At 35.4% G+C, this 16,527-nt stretch overlaps 2 protein-coding genes across 4 annotated transcripts in view; both read right to left on the bottom strand.

Moving 5' to 3' along the window:
- The window catches only part of LOC135838490 (forkhead box protein N3-like), a 68,420-nt gene that overhangs the window by 51,495 nt on the left and 398 nt on the right, over nt 1–16,527 (bottom strand). The gene's annotated exons all lie outside the window — the stretch shown is intronic.
- On the bottom strand, nt 32–16,522 carry LOC135838488 (uncharacterized). Of its 2 annotated transcripts, none has more exons than XM_065354140.1 (2): nt 10,177–16,522; nt 32–2,807 (listed from the first exon to the last, which is right to left on the bottom strand). In XM_065354140.1, the coding sequence occupies exons 1-2, from the start codon at nt 10,189–10,191 to the stop codon at nt 612–614; spliced, it is 2,211 nt and encodes a 736-aa protein (XP_065210212.1). In that variant the 5' UTR covers nt 10,192–16,522; the 3' UTR covers nt 32–611. The 2 variants fall into 2 exon arrangements, with proteins under 2 accessions (XP_065210212.1, XP_065210213.1); XM_065354141.1 differs by lacking the exon at nt 10,177–16,522 and adding an exon at nt 6,363–7,897.

Raw genomic sequence — 16,527 nt, 5'->3', positions numbered from 1 at the left:
AAAATATCATTTGAAATAATTCGAACTCTCGTACCGAAATATTACACCATTTAATTGCACTTAGAATGTTCAATAATTACATTATCAAAAAAGATAAAAAATATTCGAACGAACACGTTCATATACTCGAATTACCGAAAACATACTGACGTTAGGTAGGTAAGTACCTAACGTCATAAGTTATCAATTTTCCCACCTATGATTTTAATCTTGAAGAGGATCATCGAATTTATGCCAGTATAATTGCCTAACTATTCTATTTAGGCATCCTTATACGACATAAACTCTCCCCCCGACAAAAAGAAAATCAATAGGAGGGGAAAACTGACAACATACGAAAAAAAAAAATTTTGAAACAAAAACATTCTATCTAATATAACATTAAACATTCGGTTAACTTTGAACAAACAACATATTTACATTTTTATCAAAAAGATATAATCAATCGAGTACAAATAAAAAAAGATATGAAAAAAGATCAATAATCGGAAACACATATCATCCAAACAAAATACACGACGATTACAAAACAGTTAATACATGAATTCGAAACATGACCGAAATTCGATACAATCCACTCGAGTACGAAAAGAAAATCTTTGATATTTATTCTATCGACCACCTCGAGTTTGTTTTATTAGGTGCCTCTCCACTGGCTGAAATTCGAATTGTAATTGCTCTCGAGTCATCAGAGCTAAACTACGCATTATCCCAATCGATCGAACTTCAGGGATCTTCACTTTGCATCGTACAGATCGGGATAAGGGGTTTTGAGGAGGTCCCCTTAAATTGAGAATAACTGAGGATGGATCGTAACTAATTATATAAGGCTCGAGTTGTTGCCTACCAATAATTACAGTGCCATGGTGAGCCTCATGTTTCCGACGAGTCTGGAAATCTACGACGTGACATCTGATGTTATGACTCTCATTAACGTGGAAAGGTATATCTGGCGTGAGCTTTAATGGCACCTCAGTTATTCTTCTTGTGGTCAAGCGAAATTCATCTAGCCAGGGAACGTATATGGCTTTAGCATGTTCCATTATTTCGAAGTTGAATGAGACATATCGATCAAAGAAAGTCAGAGCAGCGTCATTCACAAGAGAAACCTCGAGGGTCGGATCGAATATAATCTCTACGTTGTCATTGTGAATTTTACCCAAGATTGTGAGTAAATAATCGAAATCTGATTCCCGATTATATGACCAAACGGGTGGCAGTACGTGAATCACCGGATAAATCTCGTCTCGGAACGTCTGTCTCACTAAGTTCAAATGATTGCGCCACGCAACTGCCTCCAGATGGATTCGTGGCCATTCGAACGTTTGCCTTTGTCTGTACAAGTGGTATCTGGGTATTACGATTTTGAAGTGCACGTACGTTCCTCTCGTCATTGCATTCCACAATCTCAAGTGATGATTGGGAAAATCTCTCATCGAAGGATTCCAATTAATCGCAATTTGTTGATACTCAGCTGGGAAATTATACGGTACATAAGGTTCGAGTTCACAGATTGGTATCAAATTTCGATCAACAAGCTCTTCCGTGAAAATTTGAGGACCATCGATCTCACCAAAATTTAAATTTGGAAAGTGAGTAGTAAGGTAATTTACACCTCGAATTGGAACTGCGGCGGGTATTTGAATATGGTTAGCTTGATTTGTCTCAGCAGGTTGTTGGTCGTTAGATGATGTTCCGCAGGTAGCATTATTATTACTGACACTCGGTTGTGACACAGAAATGGAAGGTTGACTCGAGGTAGAAGGAAGAGGTTCGGTTGTCAATTCTTTATGTGCTTTGAACTTCGCTACAACTTCATCTATGGTCATGGTACTCGAAATTGGTGAGTGTGAAGGAGGTAGGAGCTTCGAACGATTCGTTGGAATTTTGACAGCTGGTATACTCGAGTTATTGATTTCTGTAGCTGACTTTTTCGGGTCTGGAACACCTTCATCGGGGCTCTTGAGTTGATTCACCGTTTTCCCATCACATCGCGTTAATCGAACTTGTAATTCACGAACACAGCGTTGATCATTCGTAACGGTGACCATCAAATTATCAATTTTTTGACACGTTTTATTCAAAAGATTAATTACTTCTTCCGATTCCGAGTCAGTAACAAAATCTTCGTCTTGGTAATCGTCATAAAACCAATCATCTTCGTCGTTGAAATCGTTGCTATTATCACCAAGTTTCGTATCTTCAGTAAATTCAACCTTTTTCTTTTCTTTGCTTTCTGGTGAATTAACTGGATATTCGATTGCGAGTACTTGGGTAGGGCATTTTGATGATGAGTCGAACGCTGAATTGATAGCTTGATTTTCACTCGAGTTCGCAGAATCTGGATTCGGCGTTGCGCCGTGTCCAGACGGTTTCCAAAGAGTTTTGATAGAGTCGTCGACGAAACTCTCAAGACCCAAAATTTCAAACGTGACAGACGATGAAAAATTTGAATAAGCAGGAACGTCGGCAGCTAATATTGGTTTTAGCTCTTCAAATTCGTCTTTGGCGAAAGACATCGCGATAAAATCACGTATGAAAAGTTCGACGCGGTGGAACTCACTTTCCACGTAAACATGCTCAATATCAGCGGCTAATTTCATACTTTCGATGGCGGTGCGTATTTTGTATTCGATAGGACAGTCGACTTTGGCAAATATCATTCGCAAATGGCGGTTTTGGTTCGAACGTGTATACAATACTCGAATTTCAAGATTCTCCGGAATACATTCGAAATCATGGTAACTTTCTTTCGTCGTGCGCATCGGATGGACGTGATTCCGATTGCAGATTGAATATGCTTTATTCTGTGAACATAAGATAGTGAACAAAACATACAAATTAGAATATTTCTACGAGGCTTTTATCGATTTACACTCTATTTGACTATAATTAAATTAAATTTATAAGAGAAAAGAGAGAAGGCTAAGACAAGCAGACATAGACTCCTATTCTATCGGTTGTATCGGTGGAGGTTTTATATCATCGGTGGTTTGGTCATATTTCTTCAAATGTCGAATGTTCTCTTGTATAACATGACCTGGTCGATTTTCATCTTCAAGTTCATAAACGTTTATGAAAGGTTTCTTGATAATCTTGAATGGACCTTTCCATTGATGGCATAATTTTGAGGAAACACCTTTGGCTTTCGATGATCTTGGATGATTTCGTACAAAAACTCGTTCACCTTTTTCGAGAACAATAGGTTTACGGTACCGACTAAAATAATCAAGTTTCCGATCTCGATCCTTTTTCATATTTTCTTGAATCTTCTGAAGGATATTTGGTGACAAAACTCGCTTTTTTACAATATCCACTAATGGATCTGGAACTAATCGTCTTTTCACAGCTTCGAAGGGTATATAACCAGTTACCGTACTCTCTGTGTAATTGAGTTTCTTTTCAATATCAGGCAATATCGTAAACCATGATTTCTGTTTGTCACTTAAATATTTCCTGATACTTGAACCAACAGTACTCATAATTCTTTCAGCTGGATTGCTATTTGGAGTATAACGTGACGTATATCTAATTTTAACATCCATCTTTTTCCAATAATCTCGCCAATAGTTTGAGGAAAATTGAGGTCCGTTGTCACTCAACACTATTTTGGGGATTCCAAACTCGTTCATCCATGTTTTGACTTTTTCGATCAAATTAGTCGAGTTATTGGCTTTAATTGGATACAATCGAACATATTTGGTAAAATGGTCTTCTACTACAAAAATAGTATCACATCCAGCTGTACTTGGAGGCAATGGACCAAAATTATCGACACAAATCATCTGATTGAAATACTCTGAAGTTATAGATTGTATTGGTCCATATAATCGAGTTGAAGTTTTTTGAGAGACTTGACAAGAAATACATTCGTTCACGAATTGATAGACCTGAGTAGTCATTCCAGGCCAATCAAAATGACGTCGTATTATCTTAATTAACTTGGTAATTCCAACATGGCCGTACTCGTAATGGTAGTGTTGGATGACTTCACGTTGTAAACTTTTCGGAATGAATATTCTCCAATCATAGTCATTTTGATTCTGATATACCACTAATTTCAATTTATCATCGACTCGAGTTTTTTCTGGAAATTTCAAAATATAATGACGTACAACATCGTCATTATTTTGAATAGCTCGGAGACGTCGAAATTCAGTATACAAACACTTTGGTGGTACGTAGTCAAATAAAAACACTGTGAAGTTCTTATCATTTTCGGTGATGTTAAAGGAGTACCTCGAGAGGAAATCTGCGATCGAGTTTTCACATCCAGAAATATGTTGAATATTCACTCTAAAGTTATCCAGATACAATAACCATTTCATAATCCTATTTGGTAATAATTCGTTTTTCTTCAAATAGGTTACAGCTATATTATCTGTATATAGATTCACTTCATTTCCAGCTAATAGGTAGTAATTTTTGGCTAACAAATGTACTACTGCTAATAACTCGAGTTCCATCACTGAGTACGATTTTTCATATCCTTTCAGAACTCGAGATGTGAATGCAATTGGCATCATCCAATTAGTTTCATCTGCTCGAACTGGTTGCATAATTACTCCTGCAATAGCTTTCGTAGAAGCATCGGTATAAACGTAAAAAGGCTTTGTAAAGTCTGGATATGCCAATAACGTTTCTTTTGCCAATTCTTTCTTCAATAACTCGAAATGCGCAATATTTTCTTTTGTCCAAATGAATCCACCTTTATCAGTTGTCATCGCATAAAGGGGTGCGCAGAGTAAGCTAATTCTGGGCATGTACTCTCTGTAGTACTGAAACATGCCCAAGAATTGTTGAAGACTTTTCACATCTTCCCAGTAAGCATGCTGTGACATTAATATCACAGTGATGTAATTTTGTGATGTGTATAGGACATTACAAAGTAATATTTCTGTGACATTTTTGCGACATTGCTTTGGAATGGAAAAAGAAATATTTGGCTGCAATGTCTCAAAAATATAACTTTGATGATATCACATAGACATCACTAAAAGATATTACAGTGACATTTCTGCCTCAAACTATACCATTTTTACTTCTCGCAGATAAAGTATGTTGACAATTAGTATATAAGGAAGATACTGCCTCATGCGAATTTGCCCTCATTAATGATGGGCGCTGGAGACTTTGCCGAATGTGGCGGAGTCAACAGCCTCAAATCTCAACTCCAAACTTCAGGAGTTGAGAGAAGAGAATATTTTTGCAGAAAATACATCTTATTATTTTCACAATTCAAATGAACCCCAATAATTGGTACTTAAAATACATCTTATTATTTTCACAATTCAAATGAACCCCAATAATTGGTACTTATTTCAACGACATTCGATGGGAATATTTTAGAAATATTTACATCAATATTGCATAGACATTTCCTAGTGACATATCTGTGACATTCTGTGACATTAAAAAATGTCACTGGGCCCTTCTGAGTGATGTCTGTGAGACCATTTTGATGGGTACATTTTATATCACCAGTTAATCTCAGAGACATCACAAAGTGATATTACACATTTCCGCAGTGATATTATGTGATGTCACTGTGACATTCCAATGCTTACTGGGTTTTGGAAGCTCGAAGTTCAAGATTGGGTCGATTTTTTCTGGATCCACCTGGACTCCCTCATCTGAGAAAATCATTCCTAGGTACTTTATTTTACGACGACACCACTGTGTTTTTCGAAGATTGAGTGTCATTCCAGCAGCTTTCACTTTTTCTAGGAATATTCAAATATGTTCCAAGTGTTCTTCAATTGTTCTCGAGTATATAATAACATCATCAACGTATACACCTGTGAAATCTTCACATCCACGAAGTACCAATCGTAAAGCGTACACAAATGCTGCAAGACTGTCTTCGGTGCCAAATCCCACAACAGTCATAACGAAGGGAATACCGTCTATGGTGAATGATAACACACATTGTTGATCTTCAGCAAGTTTGATTTGAAGAAATCCATTATTGAAATCGAAAATCGTGAAGTATTTCATGTCCTTGAACTTCATACGCATGTGGTTAATATTTGGAGGTTCAGTAGAGTGCCTCAATATAAATTCATTCAAAGGACGACCATCTAAGCAAATCCTAACTTTTCCACCGCCTTTATCAACAAAAACGAGACCTAACTTGTAAGGAGATTGACGTTCTACTACCTTACCCTCTTTTTTCCATTTTCGTATGATTTCAGCTACACCGTCTTCATATCTATGTGGAATCGGTCGAGTTTTACACCATACTTTATGTGGTGGTGGTAATTCATTACCGACGAAAGCAAAACGATGTTCGTAACAATTACACAACCCTATCCTATTCTCGAATGGTTCAACATTATTATAGATATGTTTGCGTAACGTACCTTTATGTTTGGTTGAAAGGTCAGTGCCTTCAACTGCTTCTTCGATTTTATACATTAATTCCGTCTCGATGATGTAGTCTGGATTTTCGCTGATCGAAAATATTTCCTCTGGTTTCATCAATGTAATGAAATGGACCTCTTTCAGCGGCTTCTGTTTAGGATCTTTGTTTAACTCGAAATTTGCTGGGTTTTTATCAGCATCTTTATATGGGATTTTGAATGTTCTATTTTGCATAATTGTGATGTTCGGATCGGTGACTTCGACGTAATTACCAGCAGTATGAATTACCATCTCGAATTCGCTCATTAAATTTCTGCCAATAATTAAGGGAGTATTCAGATCTTTCACAACGAATACTTGAATATTGTAGACTCCCTTCTGTGGCTTTTGGCATGGGAAACTCATCGGAACGTATGCCATTTTATTGATTTTGGGATGTGATTTAGTAGCAGCCAAAGAAAACTTTTGGCCCATCCCTTCAGCTCGAACTTCGCTTTTCCTCAATTCCGGGTACTCAGCTACTATACGCTCGAATACGTTCTCATTCATAAGTACATGAGAGCATCCATTGTCGAGTAATGCATCTACATCGATCTTGCCAAATTGGACAGTAATCTTCGGCGATACATCTTTATTTTTATACTCGATTTCGACAGGATTCAGTACATCAATTATGCTATCATTTAAATTGAATGATACTGGTTTATCGCTTTTTCCATAAGTTCCATCGAGTAAATTATCACGTTCTTGTGGTTCTTTGTCTCTTTTTGGAAATAGATTCACCTTGCAATATTTCTTAAAGAAGCTGCACATTTTGTAATGCAGTTTACTAAGTTCATAATATTTCCAGTTGGCATAACCAGGTAATTTCGAGCTTGATTTTCCGATATTGTATAGTTCTCCTTTAGGTTCATATAGGATTTTACCTTCAGCGACATACTTGAACCATTTGTTTTCTGAGGGTACTAGTTCATTTCGTTTCACGAATGGTGAAAAGGCGTTCCAAAAAAGACATTTTTCTTGATTTCGAGTTGTAAAGTAAATTGTCTTATTTATTTCTTCGAGGACATCCCAATAATCTTTTGTCGGTGTTGGAAAATTAATCGGAGGAATTAACGCTAATACTATGTTTGGTATTTGGTAGTAATCTCGAAGCTTTGATACGAGTTTATTCAATTCATTCTGGAACATTGAACTATCGAATTTTTTGAAGATCGATTCTTGTAGACCTAGATGAATTAGAGCATGTTCAGTTCCAAACGGGATATCGAATGTTTTTTCTTCAAGTAGTTCATTAGCTCTTTTTGCAGTTAAAGCATCACCAACTAACAAATATTGTTCTTCATCTTTTGCGATGTTGGTATTTTCGTGGAATCGTAAAAATTTAAACATTTGTTGACTGCCAATATATAATACACCTCCATTAAAGAGATATACTTTTTCTTTTTTAGGTATTTCTGGAACAACTGGAGGTATTACTGGAGTGTCTTTTTTATTGATAATCGCAGCCTGATAAGAAGAGGTCGACTTTGATCGTTCTGAGGTAGCACCGCGACCATTGGTGTTACCTAATTCTAGTTTAAATCATCGATCGATATTTCAATTTCATTACATTCGAATTCTTCGTCAAAATTTGGTGGATTTTTGACATCGTAATCTTTGATATTTTTATTTGCATCCACGTAGCATACTGATACTCCTTCTTCTTTCAGATCGATTTCATTAACACTGCCAACTGCTTTGAATCGAGCTTTTCCATCACGATCAGTACGTTTAAAAATTTGACCTTTATCAAATTTCTCAAATGGATTAAATTTCTTTGATCGATTATCGCTAGAACTACTGGTTCTATTCGAACTACTCGATCTTGTATCGTCATTGGTTGAAGATGATGAGCCAGATTTTTTCATTTTACCAATTAACGGTTTCACAGCTTGTTGGTAATATATCGAAGCGTCCATATCTTTTTTATTTGATATTCCACCATCTTCCATTTCACGAATTTCTTCGATAATGTCTTCAAGAGTATCACTGGCCGTGCATTCTTTAAAAATTTCGCGATACTCTATTCCAATTTTAGTCAACAAAACTTGTACGATCCATTTTGCTGTGACTGAAGTATTCCACCTCATTCTTCTCAACCAGAACGTAGAGAAATCGACGACACTTTGTTGAGGTTTCTTTTTGTCCTTCTCGAAATTTCTGATATCGCGTTGGTGATTGTTAATTGTTGAGAATTGTTTCACTAATTTGATAGCATTCTCATGCCAAGGACCGTCAAATTTTATAGCTTTTTTATAATTTAACAATTCAGCGTGTGATAAGAAAAAATCGAGAGCTAAATTGTATTCTTTGTTCGTACGTACAAGTTGGCGAATTTCATTCTCGAACTCAATCAGAAATTCTTCCACTGTCCGGTGATCATCTGATGCTTTCCAAGGAGTAATTCGAGCTCCTTCGCAGATCACTTTGATTGATTTATTGCTAGCTGAGTTGTCAGTACTCGAAAATTCTACTTCGTCGATGATTAATAATGATCTCGAACCAGGAATACCAATTTCAAATTCTTCTTGCTTTACGTTCAGATTAAAATTCCGTTGTGGAATCGTAATACAAGATGGTTGTGGAATGAAATCTCGACCTCCACCTGAACTACGAGTTGGTTTATTATGTATAGCGAATTGTATCGCCACAGATTCTGATAGTCTGTCACTTGTTATTTCTAAAGCATCAATTAATTGAGCAGCGGTCACAACATTCGAACCTTGTGATGTTCCTGCTTCATCTGCACCCGGTAACAACGATAACCGCTTTCTATTTATTTCTTCAAGTTCTTTTTGTCGTTGTTTCAATCGAGCGTTTTCAGCAACTATTGCTTCGTATTCTTGCTGTGTATGAGACATTTCAACTGTTGGTTGATATGAATCGTCGAAAACTTCGTTATCTTCCGGTGGAATCTCGACTGGAATTCTGATTACGTCACTACTGGTAGAGTCGTGTGTTTTTTGCGAGCGTGGACGAAATTTCGTCTTGGTTTCTTTGTTGGATTTAGCTTCTTTATAAAAACCGACTGGAAATTTCTTTGGTCGCAATTCACGTTCGGGGAAAAATATTTTGGCTCGTCGACGTTCTTTTTTCTCTGCTGGATCTAAATCGAGTTTTTCAGAAGAATTCGATAAAGATGATGAAGTCGAAACTGTTCGAGCACGATGATATTTTATGTATCCGTCGGAGGATTCGGGATCGTAAACTGTTTCGTTGAACTGGTCTCGAAATCCGCTTAATTCTTTATCAATCGAACTATCTGCTTCGTTGGATGTAGTCGATGTATCGATTTTGTCACTTGGACTAATAGACAACTCGAGTACAAAACTATCAGATATCGAATACTGGAGAACTGCAGGGTCAGTATAATGAATACTAACAGATGGAGATTTTGAATCTTCGTTGATCTGGATCACAGGCTCTTCTTCGTTATTCACTATGAAGAATAATCAGTAAGTAAAAACTCGAGCGTTTACACCGACTTGCTCTGGGCAGTATTTTCCTAACTATCTCTAACATCCCTAACTGAACTATTTCCCTACTTCAATCAAGGCGATGGTCTAACACAAATATTTTAAAACTAAAACTAACCTAAATTGTCCAAAAACACCTTACGTTGCATGAAACATACCAAAAGGATTCATTACCACGTCAGGCGCCAGGTTACATTTTACATAACCAATTTTGGCAAGTAAAATGTTTTTGGACAAATACACAACACAATAATAGTATAGAAAAATCAAGTTTGATTGTTTTCAAAATCTTTACCTCTACGAATGCCATAATAACTGTAAATCATAAAATTGATATCAATTCCCACGTATACGACAGGATAGGTTGATGATATAAGATCGAATTCGACACAACTTCGCGGATCACACGAACTCCACTTCACTAAAAGCGAAAATAATTAAGAATTTACTCTCAAAAGTTCGGAAACGATCGCAATTACGCTACTCGAATTTCTTTCAAATCAAAATCAAAAAACAGAATTAAAATCAAAACAAATTACACGCAAACGCAAATACATACGAAGACGAGATGTTTACATTACAAAGGCAAGACAAATACTTAGTCGAAATACTCAATGTTGCGATCGTTGGAGACTAGAAAGATAAGAAACACAAAATGGCGAATTAATACAATAGAGAAACGAATACGTACGATTCTGAGAATTTAGTCAACACGATGTTGATTCCTCTATACTCTTCATTTATTTATTTATTTTTTTTTTTTTCAATGGATTTTTTATTAGAAAAACATAAACTTAATACTAAGGCGTATTTCTCATACACGGGTAATTGAATATACGCGGGAGAGGGTAATTTAATTTTGTGGCCTTTATCAAAATCCTTCCAAGCCGTAGCTATACAAAGTACTGTATTTAAAATTACATGTATCTACGTGTTTTATTATATGCAGCTGTTAATGATGGTTTGCTGGTACTTTGTCGATGTGATAGAGATGATTCGAAAATATAAGTCGATATCGTTATCTGGTTTTATTCTGGTACTCGAATGTTAATACTTTACAAAGTTGGTACAACGAAAAGACTTGTATAATTATCGTTGCTTTCTGCTTGATGCAAAAATACACTCTCTCACAAACTAGTTCCCTAAGTAGATAGGTACCTACCAATTCAGTACCTATCCACATGCGGACCGTACTTTACTATTAGGCGAGAGTGTCTCACAATGAAATAAAGATAACGCGAGTTATAATTCTATCATCGGCCATATTTTATTATTCGAAACCTATCTTCATACCTACATTTTGAACACATGTTCGAATATGAATTTTGACACAAAAGTTTCGAAAAATGAATTTTTTATAGGATTAAATAATACCTATTACACACTAAGCCCTAGCCCCACGTTGGGCGCCAAATTAATTTATGTGATATAGATTGATTTATTAATAGGAAAATTTTTAGACTAGGGAACGTAAGTGAGTAGGAATAGGTATAGGAATTTTACTGTTAAGATAAATGGGGTGAGTTTATATAGGAAATGAGAACCTACCTATATCAACATAAATTAATGCTCAAAGTAAATGGAGATAGTTTTCGAGTAATTTCAAACCAAAATAGGGGAAGATATCTATTTACAGGTAGACAGAGTCTACAATCATAAACCATTTTCGGACGATGTCCTAGTTTTATCTAACTCGAATTAGTAATACTAAAATTACGTACATTTTAATTCCAAAGGAATAAAATGGGATGGTTATATATTGAAATCTTTCACTAGATTATCTAATTTGAAAACTAGGCGAATTAAATCCTTAACTGGATTATCTAAATTGCAAGCTTAAAAATAAACCATCTCCTTGATTATCTAATTAATAAGTTGCGACTACAATTCTTAGCTGAATTATATAGTAGCCTAGTTTGAGAAAGCCCTAAATACTGCCCGGAACTATGGCATGAGGAGTTACCTCAGCCTAGCCGGTTTGCTCGAATTAAGAACTTACTCCATTTGATGCATACTCAGGAACTAAAGTTGAAAAAATATCATTTGAAATAATTCGAACTCTCGTACCGAAATATTACACCATTTAATTGCACTTAGAATGTTCAATAATTACATTATCAAAAAAGATAAAAAATATTCGAACGAACACGTTCATATACTCGAATTACCGAAAACATACTGACGTTAGGTAGGTAAGTACCTAACGTCATAAGTTATCAATTTTCCCACCTATGATTTTAATCTTGAAGAGGATCATCGAATTTATGCCAGTATAATTGCCTAACTATTCTATTTAGGCATCCTTATACGACACCATCCTCACATAAAAAACCTCGTGTTATGCCTCTTGAAATGCAAATTTTCAAAAATTTTAAAATAAACAAATTTCACACTTTGAGGCCTCTAAAAATCCAAAAAAGAAAAGAAAAATTTTCCCCTCTCTCAAAAACCTAAAAATAGCTTATTTTTTAGACGGGGCCCTTCATTTTCAAAGTTTAGCTTTTCTTTATATCCCAAGAAATATCCAGTTCAAAGAGAAATTTATGAAAAAAAATTACACCCCCCCCCCCCAACTTCTGACTTAATTAAAGTTGGGGTAAGTATAGAAAATTGGAAAAAATGGTCTGGAAAACCTGGAAAAGTCAGGGAAAATGACTTACCAAAAATTGTGGATACCCTGTACAAGCACGATTTTTTGGCACCTTGAGAGAGTTGTGTAGGTACTTCTGAAGATGGTTTTTTTGGAAATATTTCACTGTTTGTTCAATTCTTAGAATTGTTTGAAAATTTTACAAAAATTATCACTTGACTGGAAAAATTCCACTTTTTCCCAAAAAAATTCATCAAAATTTTGTTTTTTTTCCTTTGTTTTTTCATTTTTTTTTTTTTTTTTTTTTTTGAAAATGGTAGTAGTTGCCTAGTTGGAATTTTTTCAGAGCCTAAATCAGAATGTTGAATTTTTTTTTTTTTTGAATTTAAAATCTGAAACATGCTAAAATATTGGATACTAAAACGTGCCATTTTTCAAAATTGCTACCTTGCTCTGGTCTCGGCCATTCAAATTCTTTTTCCAAAACGTTTTTGGAAAACTGACAGAAAATATCAGGTATGAACTTGATTTAAACATTTTTAGAGCATACTTTCATTAATTTATTAAATTTTTTTTTTTTGAAAAACATCACATTTTTAGCTCAAACACTCTAATTTTTCAATATTTCTTGAGGGATAAAAAATTGAAGATGAAGAAAATTTTGGGAAAAAAACTGATTTATTCGACATTTCTGAACTGTTACGTAGACAAATTCAGAGGATCCCTTCGAACTAGGTAAAAAAGTATATTCTTGAGCTTTAAAAACAGGACCTTTACGCCTCTGAGCTTATCATTAAAATTGCAGTACCTAGTTATTGTATGTAAATGGCTCACATTTTCAAGCACCTCTACCAGCCTATACCAGCCAAGCAAGGAAATTTTTTGAACTGACACTCCGTTTTTTACATGTCACAAAACCCCCATTCATTTTTGAATTTTGACGAATTTTTGAAAACTTAGAAATCAAAGGCGTTCTTATGGTTATTTTTCAACTTTTTGATAATTTTGGCCACTCTGTGCAGCCTCCGGCATGTTTTCAATTTTCTCCGTAAATTTGAAATTGCTCTAGAAGAGTAAAACATCAAATTGAGCACCTATAAATTACTTACTGGGTACCCTCTCGACAGTTTTAGGCAGTTGACGTGAAATTTCAATTGAGTCACTGTTAAAGTGAATTTCTGACTAATTTTTTGAATACTCAGAAGTCAGAACAAACACATTAATAAATAACAAACTACAAATCAGAGCACGTGCGTTTGTCTCTGAATTTCAAAAAGTAGCTACAACGAAGAAGACAGCAGTGGCCACGGATCGAGGCTCACACGAACAAGCTGGAAAAGAAATCAGATGACAACTAAAGGGGATCACTTAATCAACAAATGAATGGTATAAGGGTCTTTTTTCTCCTCATCAAAACTATTTTAATGATTATTGAAAAAAAATCAAATCCACCCCCTCCTCCTCGCCCCTCAGATTTTCACGAGGCAACACATTAAACGCGCAGACCATACAAACATAGTTCCTAAGTTTAATTCAAATTGTCTCTATACTTTGCACCCTAAAATGAAATACAATCAAATCTCATGTCTAGAATCTAGATGTTCCAAAACTTATCGAACTATTCGTTAATCATTTCGAAAAAATATACCTTTTTTATCGCATAGATATCGTGTTTCTTTTCCTATAGTTTACACTCCTATCAACTACCTAGATCCTTGAATACCTTGACAGTGACACTGGTCGTGTTCGCACTTCGCACAGATAAAAGGGACAAGCGAAATAAGACTGGGCTTTGAAAAAGAACTCGTTTAGTTTTTGAATTCAAGTATAGCACAACCACGCTACGCCGCCGGTTTATTTTTAATTTTTAAAAGAAGCTGCACACAGCCAAGAAAGAAGAGGCCTTTATTAGAAAATGATTCGGACAAAGCGGGAGATCTCGGTGACGCAGCTGTTCCCATTTCTATACAAATGTCAACGTTATTTGGAAAAATTAATCTCGGTTCCGGAAATTTTGTTCAATTTTTCGGCTAATTTAATGACGAGTGATTTCACTCGTTGGAATGAAATCGTTGTTTTTTTAATTGACCAGACTTTGAGTGAATTCTCTCATAGTTGTTATCATTTTAATATATTCTCGACTTTAATAGGTTCAGACGTTCTGTGTGGTACTTCGTTAGTTGAAAATTGATAAAAAAAAATAAATCAATTATCTATGGTATGAGCCTATACGAGGAAAAGGAATGAATGAAGTTATCAAGATCAAGAGGTGTAAATCAGGTCTAAGGATACAGAGATCAAATTTGAGTGAAACTTCAAGATTTCAAAAGTTTTCGAGTATCGTGAGTCGTAAAATATGTCAAAGTTCAAGCACTCTTACAGAACCGAAAACAAATTCACGTACATGGACTGCCCTCCTCCTTAGTCCTCACTGTTCAGCTCATCTGTACACTTATGGGCCAAGATTAATCTTAAATAATGATGCAGAACACAACATCAGAGACACTAAATAAAGATTTCACCATTCTGGAGAAGTTATTTTTAACCATCGAAGCTCGTCGTTTAAAAACTATTCGAACAATGTGGTTTTCACGCACTCTACGCCAGGGTTTGAAAACTCACAGTCGAAAATTTTCGTTCGATTAAAACTCAAGTTTTGTCGTGCTACTGGTACATTTAGATACGTATTATGAACTCGTATTTAAAATTAAGTAATCAATTCAGATCGTCCGTAACAAAATTTAACTTCGCTAAATACTAATATCGTAATTATGAAACCTTACACGAGAAGACCTAGTTTCAAACATGCGATACACCCTGTTCTCGATGTGTTCAATACACGTGTGGTAGACTGGTAGATAATTTTAAAATAAAAATAAGTAAGAACTAACTAAAAGTAAGCTTTGTTAACGTAAAAGGATTCCAGTGTATTCCCTTACGTTGCCTTTTTCAAATGTTAAAGTGTCAAGTCAGCAAATTACGATACATTGACGTCTATCATAGGTTAATCATCCTCGATGTAAACAAAAACAACTCGAACAGATGGGCATCGGATCGGTTACACGAGGTTAGCATGAAAATAATAGAGACAAATAGAATTCAGATATCTACGAAGAATTGCTCATCGTAAATGATTTCAATTCAACAAATCCTATACTTTTTTTTTGGTAAATAGGCTGAAAATGTTTCAAAGTAGGTAAAGGTATATCTGATGGAATTGTTCAAAGGTATTGATTCGTTTTATTAGCCAAACAAACGAATATTTCGCCGGTATACGCCAATTCAAAGAGAAACGCTCAGCACGAGGTAGACAGGTACCTACCTACGTATATTGGCAACGTGTACATTGTACAGCAACTGTACATTCCTATACAACAGAAGCAAAATACCACACACGAATGATTTCATCATAAAACACCGAACAGCCAGAGTAATGTCAACCCATCGAGAATATATGTAGTTCAACTATAGAATACCTGAATGACACTGAGAATCCATTTTTCACTAAATTTTACCTTGAAATGATATGGTAAAAAAAGTGTACGCGTTTACGACACGAGGAGTTATAACATTGAAATCGTCATGGCTTATTCTTGTGGATTGAAAACTCGACGGAATTATATCCACTCGACAACGTGCGACAATGTAATCGAGTATTTTAGAGTCTCAAAAGAGGATATATCGCATTCAGATTGATGTACATTCATTAACACACGATTACGAAATGTTTCTCATTTTCAGTGTCTTCGCATACTCGTTGCAGTCCAATTTACACATGTTGAAGTTCATTCAAAGATCACTCGAGTTGTACACGACTGATGTAATAATCTCAATGATGAAAGTACTGAGGAAACCTTTGAATATGAAGTTTGCGAGTACCTCAGCGATATATTTTCCTAGAAGTGTTCGAAATTGCAACAGAAAAAAGTTACGTTGCTAATTAAACCATACCTAAAAGTGAAAGCTAACAAGTAGTACATAAGTTACACCTAGGCACTGAGGAAAATCACATTAGGCTCGAAATACTCCGAATAGTGATACTCAATAAGGATGAAA

This window comes from Planococcus citri, chromosome 3, assembly GCF_950023065.1.
Source record: "Planococcus citri chromosome 3, ihPlaCitr1.1, whole genome shotgun sequence".
Classification (NCBI taxonomy): Eukaryota; Metazoa; Arthropoda; class Insecta; order Hemiptera; family Pseudococcidae; genus Planococcus; species Planococcus citri.
The sequence above is the reverse complement of the archived record's forward strand: the minus strand, read 5'-3'. Positions and strand labels throughout refer to the sequence as shown.